This window comes from Rhinolophus sinicus, linkage group LG07, assembly GCF_036562045.2.
Source record: "Rhinolophus sinicus isolate RSC01 linkage group LG07, ASM3656204v1, whole genome shotgun sequence".
In the NCBI taxonomy this organism is placed as follows: domain Eukaryota; kingdom Metazoa; phylum Chordata; class Mammalia; order Chiroptera; family Rhinolophidae; genus Rhinolophus; species Rhinolophus sinicus.
This window is the reverse complement of record NC_133757.1, coordinates 94867601-94881506: the sequence shown is the minus strand read 5'-3', so window position 1 is coordinate 94881506 and position 13906 is coordinate 94867601. Positions and strand designations below refer to the sequence as shown.

At 37.6% G+C, this 13906-nt stretch overlaps 1 protein-coding gene across 2 annotated transcripts in view; it reads right to left on the bottom strand.

Annotated features, from left to right (window-relative positions):
* Positions 1–13906, bottom strand: part of GALNTL6 (polypeptide N-acetylgalactosaminyltransferase like 6) — a 938097-nt gene that overhangs the window by 593917 nt on the left and 330274 nt on the right. For both annotated transcript variants that reach the window (XM_019733270.2, XM_074338318.1), the window contains exon 3: positions 4888–4996. In XM_019733270.2, coding sequence (XP_019588829.1) covers positions 4888–4996 — 109 coding nt within the window. The remainder of the gene's footprint in view (positions 1–4887; positions 4997–13906) is intronic.

Below are 13906 nucleotides of genomic sequence, written 5' to 3'. Positions count from 1 at the left end.
ATATTTGAAAAAAACAACAAAATTTAAGCATTATAGACATCAAGAAATCTTTAAGACGACATTATGAATGAATGTTTTAATAAATTTTGAGTATTTTAACTCAGTAGTTAAAAATCTTTGCCCCAAGAAAAATATAGATCCAGACAGTACACCCACAATGTTTCCATAATTATTAATAAATAAATAATTATAATATACAAGTAATTACAAAGTGTAGAAAATAGAAAGTATTGCTCAAGTCATTTTATGAAGCTGTCATTACATGGTCACCAAAATTTGACAAAGAGTCTATGAGGAAAAAAAAAATCATGGCCAATATTTACTCATTAATAAATATTCAAATATGCCAAATACAATATTAGCAAACCAAATCCAGTAATAAATAAAAAGACAGGTTAGGTCCAGAACTGCAAGTTTGATTTCCATCAGAAAATCAATAGATAAAATTTACTCAGATAACAGATTAATGAAAATTTATCTTATCTATTTCAACAGAGGAAAAAAACAAAAAACCTTTAATAACATTCACTTAGGTTAAAAAAAATAAAACTCAGAAAGACTCAACAAACCAGATCCAGAAGGCTTAGCAAACGAGATACAGTGTAATTTCATTAACTAGATAAATTTTTAACACAAGTGTCTAGTTTGCTATTGTCAGAATCATAATAAGTCAAGAGTAGCCACCAATTCCCACTGTTCAAGATTGCACTGGAGTTCCTAGCAAGTGCAATATCAGAGCAAAAAAACCCTGAAATTATAAGGTCTAGAATGGAAAGGAAAAAAAAATTAAAACACTGTCATTACTTGTAGGTCTTACAATGTAGATATCACAATGTATATACCACCACGTATATATCTACATTTAAATCCAAAATAACATAGAGGTAAATGATTATAATTCATAGGAGAGTTTAGAAAGTTTTCTAAATTCAAATCAGTATTAAAAATTATTAACATCTCTATATACCAGCTACAAATAACATGAAATTTCAATAAAACCAATAACATGTACAACATCAACATTAGTTTTCCAGGAATAACACTGAAAATGTCAGGGAGTAAAATTACAAACACATACCTAGTAATCATGAATAAGTGGCAAATAAATACAATGATTACCATGGAATGGATAATTTAATTTTGAAACAAAAGTCAATTATCCCCTAATTTATTAATACAATACAATCCTAAAATTCCAGTGATTTTGTGTATCTGTCTGTGTATGTGTAATGTGAAATTTGACAGGCTGAATTGAAAATTTTAAAGAAAGGCATAATGTTAAGAAAGGCAACATACGCTCAAGGAGAAAGAGCAAAGAAAGTAGAATAAACGTTACCAGATATCAATAATTGTTATAAAGATATTGTACAGAAGATGTTATGGTATAAGCTCACAGATTTTTATTCACAGAACAGAATTGAGAAAACAGAAAGAGAACGCACAAATATGAAAACTTGATGTATAATAGAGCCAGCACTGCTGAGCGATAGAGGAAAAAATAAATTTTCCAATAAATGGTGCTGGGGATTGGTTATCTGAACGGATTAAAACGAAATAAATACTCGACTCCTACCTCACATCAGATGAAAATGAAGACCAGTTGGATTTAAAACCTAAATGTAAAAGGTAAAATACTCTAGCTTTTAAAGAATGATATAGGACATCAGTATAACCTATCTTTAAAAAAATGTTTTCCAAATTTGACTGCATAAAAATTAAAAACTTCTATTCATTAAGCAATATGTAAAGATATTTTTTTAAAAAATTAATCTACAAAATGTGGCATAAGATATATTCATCGTATATAACCACTAAAGGATATCATCTAAAACAAATCAAGAGCACTCTGTGGATCAATAAGGAAGAGAAATAAATTCAAAAATTAAAAATAGAAATAGGCATTTTACCCAAAGGAAGGCACAGATAGCCCATAAGCATTTTTTAAAAAAGCCTATCAACTACATTAGAAATTGGGAATGCAAATATAAGTGATGAGGATGATATCATATGACCAAATTAGGAAAAACTAAAAAGTAAGACAATTATCAAGTGTTCACATGATATAGAGCAGAGGAAATTCCATCCATTATTGATTGGAGTGAAATCAGTATATTAACTTTGGAAAACACTTTGTCATGGACTACATGACATAGCTGAAATGTGCATTCATTCCTTAGACATACAAAATCTACCATTAAATATGTACTCTAAGAAAATATTGTCTCTACCCCAGAGCCATGCACAAGAATACTTGTAACAATATTATATATAATAACTCAAACCTAGGAACTCCCCAAATGTCCATGAAGAGGAGAATGTTGAAGAAAATTAACCAACAGTAAAAGTGAATCAAATTGTACACAATAGCATGCATGAATTTCAAAAGTAATTTTGAGTGAAAGAAGAAAATCATGCAGTCTGATTTCAATTTTCAGATAAGGTCCAAACACAGGAAAAATGCAACCATATTTGTTTATAGCTAAATATATAGGTGGTAAAAAAACACAAACAAACAAACAAACAAACAAACTGCTACTGAGAAAAGTAAAAGCAAACACATACTTCAAGACTTGGAGGGTACAGAACAGCACAAAGGATCCTTTTCCTTGGCTTGGATATTGAGAACAGAGAGGATTATTTTATTTTGACTCTGTAGCTACATGTGTGTTTACTCCTTTTATTTATAATTCATAGTTAAAAAATGATAAATTATAGACTATTGCATTTGCCATATATCTTCCCGTGAACCATATAACATACTAGCATTTAAAAGCTAATTTGAAATTTAATTTTGAAAAAAAAGTCAATTATCCCTAATTTATTAATACAATACATTAAAAAGAAAATTTGTATTTTAGAAAACTTGTTATATAACCAATTTTCTTTGAGGTCACTTTCCCTTGGCCCAAGTGAGGATGAGGATATAAAAGACATGTCCATCCAGGAGGCAGAAAGGGTAGTGTGATGCTTTGGATTTTGTATCCAAAACTCATCAGTACAAGCAAAGGGTAGGTGTACCAATCAAGTGAAAGTAACTTCAATGAATTAGCAGTGACAGTTATCATTAGTTGCATTTAAAGTATGTCCAAATAGTTGGCCAGTTACTTAAGGTATTTTTTCTTTAATCCTTACAGCAATTATGCAAAGTAGAATATCAGAAAGATAAATTGATTTGCCACTTAACCCAGGTCATGTATGGAAAAGCTAGAATAAGATCCAAGGTGTGCCTCTCTCCCACATGTGCCCTCGTCATGACTTCATATTGCCCCAATATTATAATTTGATGTCCAACAGCAGAGTGTAAAGAAGCATAAGACCTGACTTTTAATCTAGCTCTGCAAATTATTAGCTGTTTGACCTTGGATTAAATTTAATAAATCAATTCTTAAGGATTTTAGTTTAGTTTTTTTTAACATATTAGGGATATGATAATAAAATGCATCAATTAGAGTCATTATGAGGTTTAAATGAAACACGTATGTAAAACACTCATACAAAGCATCTATGCAAAAATTTTTAGCTCATTTTATTACTATTATGAATACTGGGCAGCTTTAGTTAGTTAGATTACATAAACATGTCCCCAAAATGTCAGCATCCTATGGTTAGAAACAGAAACAGATTACTGTAGGGCTGATCAAGCAAATACAGAAAAAAGATAAGAAGCTCTAAAAGTGAGGATGCTGGTAAGTTACTCACTTTCATGACCGTCCATGGGGACAGGGCCAAGGTGGAAAGACAACGAAACCTGGAGAAGAATGACTCTCTGAGGGATAGAGAACATCCTTAGGAAGGGGAGCTTTAATGAAATCTCCGTTATTTGGAGAAAAGGAATGAAAGAAAATGAAAGAAGACTATAATTAGATCAATCACACCTGACTCAGAGCTCAGACTATTTCACAGCCCAGAGCAATTTCCTGACTATTTAAACACCCTCCTTCCAGTTTCACCGACAGGTGTGGTAGGAGGAAGGTTGACCAGGAGGACCTCACATTGTGGCTTCTCATGGTGCTGCTGTGGATTTCACCTGGAATGCAGTGTCTCAGGGCTGCTCAGATGTCTTTACCAAACAATAGTTTCTCTATTTCTGTGACATCCTCACTATGACAAATAAAAAAGAAAAAAGAAAAGAAAAGAAAAAAAAAAACGACAAGAAACAGAGCCACTTTGGATGAATAATACGGACTTATTATTATATGTTACTCACTTTCATTCAACTTCTACATATGTATCCTTCTGAATCCCTGTTGCCAGCAACCTAATTTTTCAGTATTTCTACTGAATTTCTACTGAAAAAGTTGCTTTTTCTTGTTAATTTTTTCAAGAAGTAAAATGTTTCCTCTATCTACAACCCAAGACTAAAATTCTCCTACACACATACAGACCTACTTGACTACATTGAACTGCTTGTCTGTTTGTCCTAGTATTGCCAACCTCAGGTCCCTGGCACCTGTCATCCACCAACCCGTTGCATACCTGCCAATGTCAAAGTGGTGCCCCTTTAATACATAGTATTGCCAGTTAAACATATCTCTGTCCTAATAAGTGAATCCAGTTCAAGATCTCTGTCTACCAAATCAAGTCTCACTGATAAGTCCCAAGATATCTCCAGGAATTATCAAAAAGCAGTTTGGAAATACAAAGTACTATGGATTTCTAAAGTGTTAACGACTGCTTCGTCCGCTAATATTGTAAAGGCTATTTATTATTTGTCTTCTCTCTGAAGTTTGAAAATGTTTTAGCTTGTCCCGTGTTGACCTCCAATAAATATCCCCATGAGACATACCTTACTGTGTGCAGAAGAAATGCTAATTAGAGATCTTTTAAGTGACAAACGAGACACTGCAGTAAGTAAAGTAGCACTTTGGCTTACACTGAACTCCATACCTGAGCGCATTGCCTCTTTCTGAATGCTTTCATAGTCATGCCAGTCTTTTCTTCTCAAACCATCTGTCCATGCATAGAATTGCCCATCTCCCAGGCCCAGTGGAAATGTCTGTGGAAAAGGAAAGTATTCAGAGCATAAAAAGAAGGTATTTCCTTTTGCATGGTAGGTAAACACAGCCGGGCACATAATAGGCAATCAAAGAATATCTGTTGAATAAGTGATTCTTCCAAGTATACTGAAAAGAAAGCTATTGCTAGTGACCAGATTAATACACATTTTAAAATCTTTGTTCAGCTTTTAAAATAAGAGCATGTGACATCCTCAACCCCTACCATTTCCTATTGTATTTCATCTAGAAACGGTAATAATTCAGTGTTTCACCTCCTTTGAGCATAAAAGTCTAGCTGTTTCCACTTGCTCAAAGTGTAAATACTAGTAATGTCACCAATTTTAGTATTAAATTGAATTAATTTTGTTTGTGACTTGTACAGTTTCATTAACTTTGATCAAATATATTTGAATGGCCTGATAATAACATTAGCAACCATTCATTGAATGCTCACTATGTGCCAGGTACTATGTTAAAAACTCTGTATATAGAAGATTGTTCAATGCTTATGATAGTCTTTGGTTGTAAATCTCCATTCTTCTATCAATTAAACTAAGGCCCAGACAACTAAAATAACTTGAATTAAACCACAGTGGCAAAATCAGGACTTGGACCCAGTTTGTTAAGATCAAAATTGTGGTCTTGAAAACTAGTAAATGCTGTCCTCTTATCTAGGTTTATGTACCTGGTTATGCTTATAGTTGAAACTATTCCCCATTCAACAACTGTAGTCACAACATATGTTTCATGATATGGTAACACCCAATATGCTCTAACATAAACTTGAAAACTATTTCTGTGTACATTGCTGAACATACTTCTTTTTCATGACATTTATTTTTGGTAATAGGAAAAAAATACTTTAAATAAAATTTTTACTATCTTAATAGTCAAGAAAATGTTAAATAAATGTTTTCATTTCCTTTTATTTGGTTCATTTTTGGAAATAAATAATACACCTACAGAATATAGTAAAGAAACATTTTTTAGTTTCAATTTAGGTAAAACAAAAGATGAAAAATTTTAGTGAGTAAATTTTATTCTATGAGCCTTTCCGAGGCAAATGAAGTGTCTTATTTATTAGGTTGAAACAGTACAACTATTGTGCTTATGAAATACTTATCTACCTTCACTCCATATGCATGGCTTTTAAAGGATCCATTACACTAGAAAAAGAATCATGTATTTTTTTCCTAATTGACACTGATTTTGTAATTAAAAATTTTACCAAAACTGAGCTATGAATCTTGAGTTTTAAATAACTTTAAAATAGAAAACCCATGTTTGGTCTCAGCCATGCATTTATAATGATAAGTACTGAGCAGTAATGAAAATCTCTTACATAGATTTAGGCAATACCAATTTATAAATATAACTTTCAGATTAAAACAGGTAATTTTAAAATAAGTTTTGACATGAAACATGGAGATACTGTTGTGTAATCTCCAAATAATCAAGCTCTCTCTGGTTACCTGTTGGTTCGCAAACTGACCCCTGGACATGCACAAAGGGCAGGGAAAACGAAAGAAAGATGCAGAATACTCCAGATTGGTAGGTGGCAGGTTTAATAAGCAAGGGAACTTACATACAAGGCTTGTCTTGGTTTACTGCGGGACAAAGAGATCTCCACACCCACCAGAATTTTAGAAGTTTATATAGGAGGCCTAAACTGGTTCAGTCATGTATTCAGTCTGGATGGTCCAAAACACCTTTCTCGCTCAAGATGAGGTCCTTGAAAACATGTCCCTAGTGTGGGAATGGTGGATGAAGTATACATTCCAAAGTCAAGGGGAAGGAATGAGGAGCCTCTGATTGATCTGGGTCCAGTTCATGGGACAACCAGAGGTCACATCCTCTTGATGACTTCCTCCAACACTCCACCCCTGAAATGGCCCTTACAATGCTCCACAACCCCTCTTCATCAATGTGTCTTGAGTGGTCAACATGGGGTTTTATTAGCATGGATGTGGCTTGTTTGGCGACTATCTGGATGTATTGGAGGCAGAGGCCTCAGCAACAATTTAGGCCGTGCAAGAAAAACACAGATTAAGATAATGATTCCAAAAATAAGTTACAGTTCGTTCCACCAAGAGTCCCATGATCCAAACCATTGATTTACAAAGTCCCCTAGGCTGGGGGTCAGATCACTCAGGGCATTTACTTGTGTCTTCATCTGATTTAATAAAGATGACTCATCAGGTATCAACACAAAACATTCTCTTAAGATAATGGAACAGGTGCCTCCTTGTGAGGCAGTAATCACGCCCACAGACATTACATTGTGAAGACATGAGAGACAGGTCGGTGTTCAGTAATGACAGGCTTTGCTGGCTATCATTCAAGGCTTGCTGGGTGAACTTTGAAGGCTTCTGTATGTACTATGATGTCTTCCAGTTAATGGGGGTGACAAAGATGGAGGCCAAATGATGCACTGATGGAAAACAGAATATGCCCACTTGGTCTTGAGGAAAGAGAAGTTGGCAGCTTTAGGAACTTGACCTGGTTGTGCCTATCATCCATGATGGCTGGGGGAGCCATATCATCAACTGTCAGGTGTGAGGAGATGGGCTGCGGGCAGGATGTGCCAGACCAGGACCCCCACGTCCTCCCCTCTTTCCATGGTGTGGGTTCCATTTCAGGTAAAGAGCATTTTAATAGATCCGGTTTTCAGCAGAGCAATGCAATCCCAGTGGAGTTTGAGCAGTTCTCTCGCACCCAGGGGTGTCAAGTAACTCACCCATTCCTGTGGGAGATCCCATTGCAAATTCCGTAGATAATGTATTTCCTAGGCACAATGGGACTTGGTGTTCTCAGAAGCATAACACATTGATCCACAGTGAGAGTCAGAGATCTCTTCTTCAACTTTCATATCTTTCTGGTGTTGGGTGTGGGGTAGGATTCCCAGTCTGGCATATGGGGCAACATGCCCTACTGGCTTATCATTTAAATGCATTTCAGCCTGGAATAGTACTTGAGTCTAGCTGATCAAGGCATTTTACCTCAGTAATTTAATCTGCTGCTTTAATATTTCATTTTTCCTTTCTACCAAACCTTTCTGCTGCTTGCAGGTTATAGTGGAGATGGGACCTCCATTCAATGTCATGTTTTTTTGCCCAGTTTTTCACATCATGATTTTTGCAATGTGACCTCAATCACTGGCTATTTGACGAGGGAATCCATACACGACACTTAGCTTCTCTAACCTCCTAATGGTGGCAGCCTGGTTTGCATGATGGCAGGGAAAGCTTGTGTTAAGCCAGATACAGTGTCCTCACAAACCAAGGCATATTTAGAACACTCAATCAGAGAGAGGGGTCAATATAATCATTTGCCAACCCCCTACCTGTTGGGAACTTTGGTGTAGGGCCCCACATACCTTTGGCAGTTGCCTTAAGTGTTGTTTAGAACACACAAGACATACTGTTAATGCATAACATCATCACTGTATTTCAAGGGCCATCAAGCATCCTTGGAAATATGTCATCCCATCCGGGCACTACAGTGGTCAATCTTCCTATGCATCCAATCTTCTGTATCTACTGAAGGGTCCATTGCTAAGGCTCATACTTGATCTAAGACATCAGCTTTCTGATTGCCAGGGGCTCTCAGTGTCTTATGAGCCTGGAATTGGAAGATAATGAGGACTGCCTCAGGTTCTTACAGGCAAATTCAAATGTCTTTCCATATTCCCTGACCCAACAAGGGCTAATTCAAAATCATCTACCTCTCAGCTTCCCACTGACCAAGCCAGAGAGTTTGTACCTTTAGAACAGTCCAACTGTCAGTGCAAAGGGTGAAAGTCCAGGGCTCATGAGTGATCATGAGCCAAACCACTTTGAGTTCAATCCACTGGCTGCTGCAGTTCATTCCCGTTTATATTCAGTGTTGGGCTGAATAGTAGCAATTGCAGGCCATGTGGGCGGGTTGCCCCACTAAACCCATCTTAGCTTGAAACAGTAAAACTATTGTTCTTATAAAAATTATCTATCAATCCATCTTTATATCTTATAAAGGATCCACTTGTTTTAGAAGAATGAAAACGAAGCTAATATCAGTGAGAAATTCCCCTACTCCTTCTCCACAGGCTGCAGGGGCTCCCATGGGTATAGGGGCAGGGTAGACAGGCACCAGGGGTGGTAGGGGCAGGCGGCACAGGGTTGTACTGTTGTTCAGGTATTAAAGCTTTCCGTAGTACAACCAACACAGATTTGGGTTGCTAGTCTCTTTTTTCAGGAGGGGTCCTGGCAGCAATGAGGTTAAACCACAGTTGCTTCTGGGTTATTTTTCCCGGACACTTTATATCAATAAGCACATCAGGAGTATATTCTGTTATCATGAACCTTTCCTGGATTGGGGGCTGCCCTGAGGGCTGGGGTTGTTGTTGCTGTGCTTTTGCTTTCCTTTGTATCAGGGGTCAGGCAGCACGGGGCTTTTAGTTCACTATACTGTCAATCACCACATCCTCCTCTTTACTCTGCTCACTTTCCCAGGGATTTCAGCTCTTAGAATCCCAACCAGGCTTTGTCACACGTGCTTAGACTTCTATCAGTGGCAACTTGCACCCTCCTGGCACCCTCCTGAAGTCTCCAACTTATTATCCTGCTTTCCCATTTTACTGACAGGTCACTCCAGATTGGTAGGTGATACTTTAAATAAGCAAGGGAATGCACTTACCAGGCTTGCCTTGAGGAGCTGAGAGACAAGCAGATCTCTCCACTGGCCCACCATCTTAAATTTATATAGCGGGCTTAACTGGGCTCAGTCATATTCTCTCTAGACTACATACTTGAACAGCTCCTAGTGTGGAAATGATAGATGGGCTGTACATTCCAGCAACCAGTTAGGGAGTGAGGAGCCTCTGATTGCCCGAGTCCAGCTCACAGGTCAACCAGAGGTGATGTACTTTCAGTGACCTCCTCCATCATTGCCAGACACATTCTATTTCCCTTATTTTGATGTATTTAGAGAATTCTTAGAAATTGGTAATACATAGAAGATCGAATGTGAGTGAATCGTTGCTTTTTCCAGAAATCCTATGAAAATTATAATAAAGCATCAGATGAACCAAGAAAGAAGATAGTTGAACTGATATAAACTTTTACAGATGGGTGAGAATTACTGGGACAGAAGCATACTTTTTTATACCATTGAACTTTGAAAGCAGTAAAAAAAAGAAAAAGAAAAAAAAGGAGTCATCAGATAATTCTGAGGGCAGGGTTAAAGGTGAAAACAAAAACAAAAAGAATGACATTTTTTATATGGGGCAGTTAGAGCTCCTGGATTCTCTACTCAATTCCAATCACCAGGTGATTTCTGTCATTTATCCACTATGCTCCCCTTCCACAGAGTTCAAAATGAGAGAAGTGTTCTGTTAGGTACTGGAAACAATTGAAATTAATGATGCCAAGCTGTAGTAAAAGTCACGGTTCTATTTGAGTCTACACAACCAAATATTATTAACCAAGGCTATCTTCACTCATTAGGATCACAAAAAGCTGCTAGCCCACATTACACCTCTTACATCTTAGACAAAAGATAGGTAATTCCTAGCTGAAGAATGGGAATTCAATAAGAAAGATACAAGTACTGGCTCCCAGGTATACACACTCAGTAACTGCAAGGGAAGTCCACCTCTACACCTAAAACATCAGAGTAGTATTTTTACTATTTCACTCATAAGATATAATCAAGTATCTAAGGATTACCAGACATTTGAGAGAACTTTTAACATAAAATTCAGAGGCCAAAATAAACAAAAGTTACAAAAATTTAAAGGAAACAGAGGCAATGTAAGGCTCAGAGGAAAACTTCCCCCAAGCTTCCAGTCAAGAGGCAGAGTAGGTAAATGCAGTGCTCACCTCTTCCAGGACCGCATCAAAATTACAGCTAACCTACAGAAGAACCATCATTGAGAATCGCCTGAAGTACAACTGAACAGAAGTCCTACAATTAAAGACATACATAAGAAGCCACATTGAGTCTTGTAGGAGGGATGGAAACACGGAACGGGCTAGTCATAAACCTGTGTATGGCAGATAAAAATCAGAAGGGATATTCCGGCCGTGGAGGTACCTTTTGGCGAGCAAGGGGTCCCAGCCCCACACTAGGCTCCCCAGCCCAGTGTGCCAGTGCTGGAAAAAGAAGTCCTCATAACTTCTGGCTGTGAAAACCACTAGATATTGTGGCTGAGTGAGATGAGGGCAGTTGCAACTCAGGCGCTCCTCTTAAAGGGCCTACACACAGACTTACTTGCTGATGGACTCACTTGCTCTGAGCTCCAGCACTGGGGCAGCAGCTTCAAAGATGCCCATGGACATACTGGGAGGAATTGAATTGTCTGGCTTCAGAATGAGGGCTGGAGGGGCAGCTTCCTCCCAGACAGAAATGCTGGCAACAGCCATTGGTCCTTTGGTAAGCACTCCCTCTACGCAGCTTGCACATGCAGGTGGGTGCCATATATGAGTCTCCATCAACCTGGCTAATACTGTTTGCCCCATCCTGGTGCTTCCCTGAGACCCCATCCCACGTAACTTGCATGCCCACCCTGGCTGCTTCCAGTGGCTTTTCCATACAAATGGTTTATATTGGCTCATACTGCAGACTTTCCTAAAACCTCTTAAAGCTTCAAAAATGGCAAAAAAGCAGCAACTGGCCTTAGTGTGCCCTGTATCTCTTGCTTAGCAGCCCCAAGCCCAGCACGAGCAGCAGCTGGTCTCAGTTTGCAACTTAGCATCTCCCAGGCATCTCCAAGCTCAGCACAAGTGGCAACCATCTGAAGATCACTGTAGCTCATACCAAGTGGCCCTGGGCAGGGCATGGGCAGTGGCTGGAGTGGCCCTGCACAAGAGCCTCTCCAAAAAGGCCCCAGAACCAACACTTCCAGTGGCCTGCTGTTGAATTAAAAAAGACATATGCATCCATATATTCATTGTAATATTATTTACAATAGCCGAGATATGGAAGCAACCTAAGTGTCCATCAATAGATAAATGGATAAAGAAGAAGTGGTATGTATATATAATGCAATATTATTCAGCCATAAAAAAAGAATAAATTTTGTCATCTGCAATATCATGGATGGACCTAGAGGGTATTATGCTAATTGAATAAGTCAGACAGAGAAAGACAACTACCATAGGTTTTCACTTATATGTGGAATCTAAAAAGCAAAATAACAAACAAACAAAACAGAAACAAACTCATAGAGAACATTTTGATGGTTGCCAGATGGGTGGGAGGTTGGGGCGATGAGTGAAAATGGGGAAGGGATTAAGAAGTACAAATTGATAGTTATAAAATAGTCATGGGCATGCAAACTATAGCATAAGGAATTGTGGGGACAGAGCCAGGAGTGCAGTTTCCAGGCTCTCGCCCTCGCATGGAAAGGTGCTCACTCAGGTAGTAAATGGCCATCAACTGTGATTAGATGGCCATCAACTATAGCTAGCTGGCCATCAGCTGTAACCAGTGAGCCATTGGCCACTAATATAACTGCTGTGGCTATGCTAGCAGTAAATTGGGGGCTAGCAAGAAGATGGTGGCTAAGCTAGCAAAGTAGTGGTGTAGTGGTGTGGTGGAGTCTGGATTATGGATCACAGAGAAGTGGACGACGGGTTGTGGATAGTGTGGCTCCTGCTTCCTGTGTCTCCAACCCAGGCACCAGCGAGAATATGACAATATGACTCCCCTACCTATGGCTCCATGGGTGTTCCTTTTTGGCCTCACCATATCCTGTGTTCTTATGCGGGACACGTGACCGGGGAGACCCCGCATGACGCCCTGCATAACAGGAATATAGTCAATAATATTGTAATAACTATGTATGCTGTCAGATGAGTACTAGATTTATTGGGGAGTTCACTTTGTAAGTTGTGTAAGTTTCAAATAAATATGTTGTACAACTGAAACTAAAGTAATATTATATGTCAACTGTAATTAAAAAAATAAAATAAAAAAACTTAAATAAACAACCTTCCTCCCCCAAAAAATCTAAATTTAATTTCATTAAAGAACTTTAAGAAAAATGGTCCTCCACAGAAACAGAAATTTTTTTTAAAAAGGAACATTTAGAGGGAAAAAAAGTAACAGCTCTTGGAAAGCAAAACTAAGATAGCAGGCATAGAATAATTCAGACAAAACGAAGGTCAAAGAAACCCTATTAAGAAACAGGAAAAAAAAATAAAAAAGAAGAAGAAATAAGAGAGTCACAGGTAAAACGGTATATCATTGAAGGGAGGTAGCAAAAGGGCAGCCAGCCTAGAGATCATCCAGTCCTGAATATACAAGGGGGATGAAAAGCAGCTCCAGAAAAAATGTCTTTGTGAATAAAAAACAAACACACACACACACACACACACACACACACACACACAAAAAAAAAAAAAAACAAGTAGAGAAACAGTTACTTTTTGCTTATTAAAAAAAAAAAAAAAGCACGTTGAAAGGAGAGTTAACAGTTCTTCCAAAGAGACTGGGATGAATTACTGCTGCATATATAAAAAAATTAAGGAAATGAAAAGTGGGACAATTCATAAGATAAGAGGAAAAAACAATGTACAAGAAAGAAAGTGTAATTATAGCACACTATTCGATTCAGATATGAATACTCTTACCTAAATATTGGTTTGACAAAAATTGATGCTATAACTATACTGGAGGTTGAGGGAAAGAGTGGAACAATATTCTTAAATACACATTTTATACAATAGGAAAAACAACAGATAAAACCAAAATGGAAAACAAAAAAGTTAGAGAACAGTAATACACACATGGTATCTACAAATATAGAAACCGATAAGAGAATAAGGGTGAAAAAATTGACATGGTTGTGCCAGGGTATCAGAAATTGTAAGTAGGAGAAAGTGTGCCAGGTGATTGCTGTTTACTGCCTGAAACAGTTAAAGCAGACC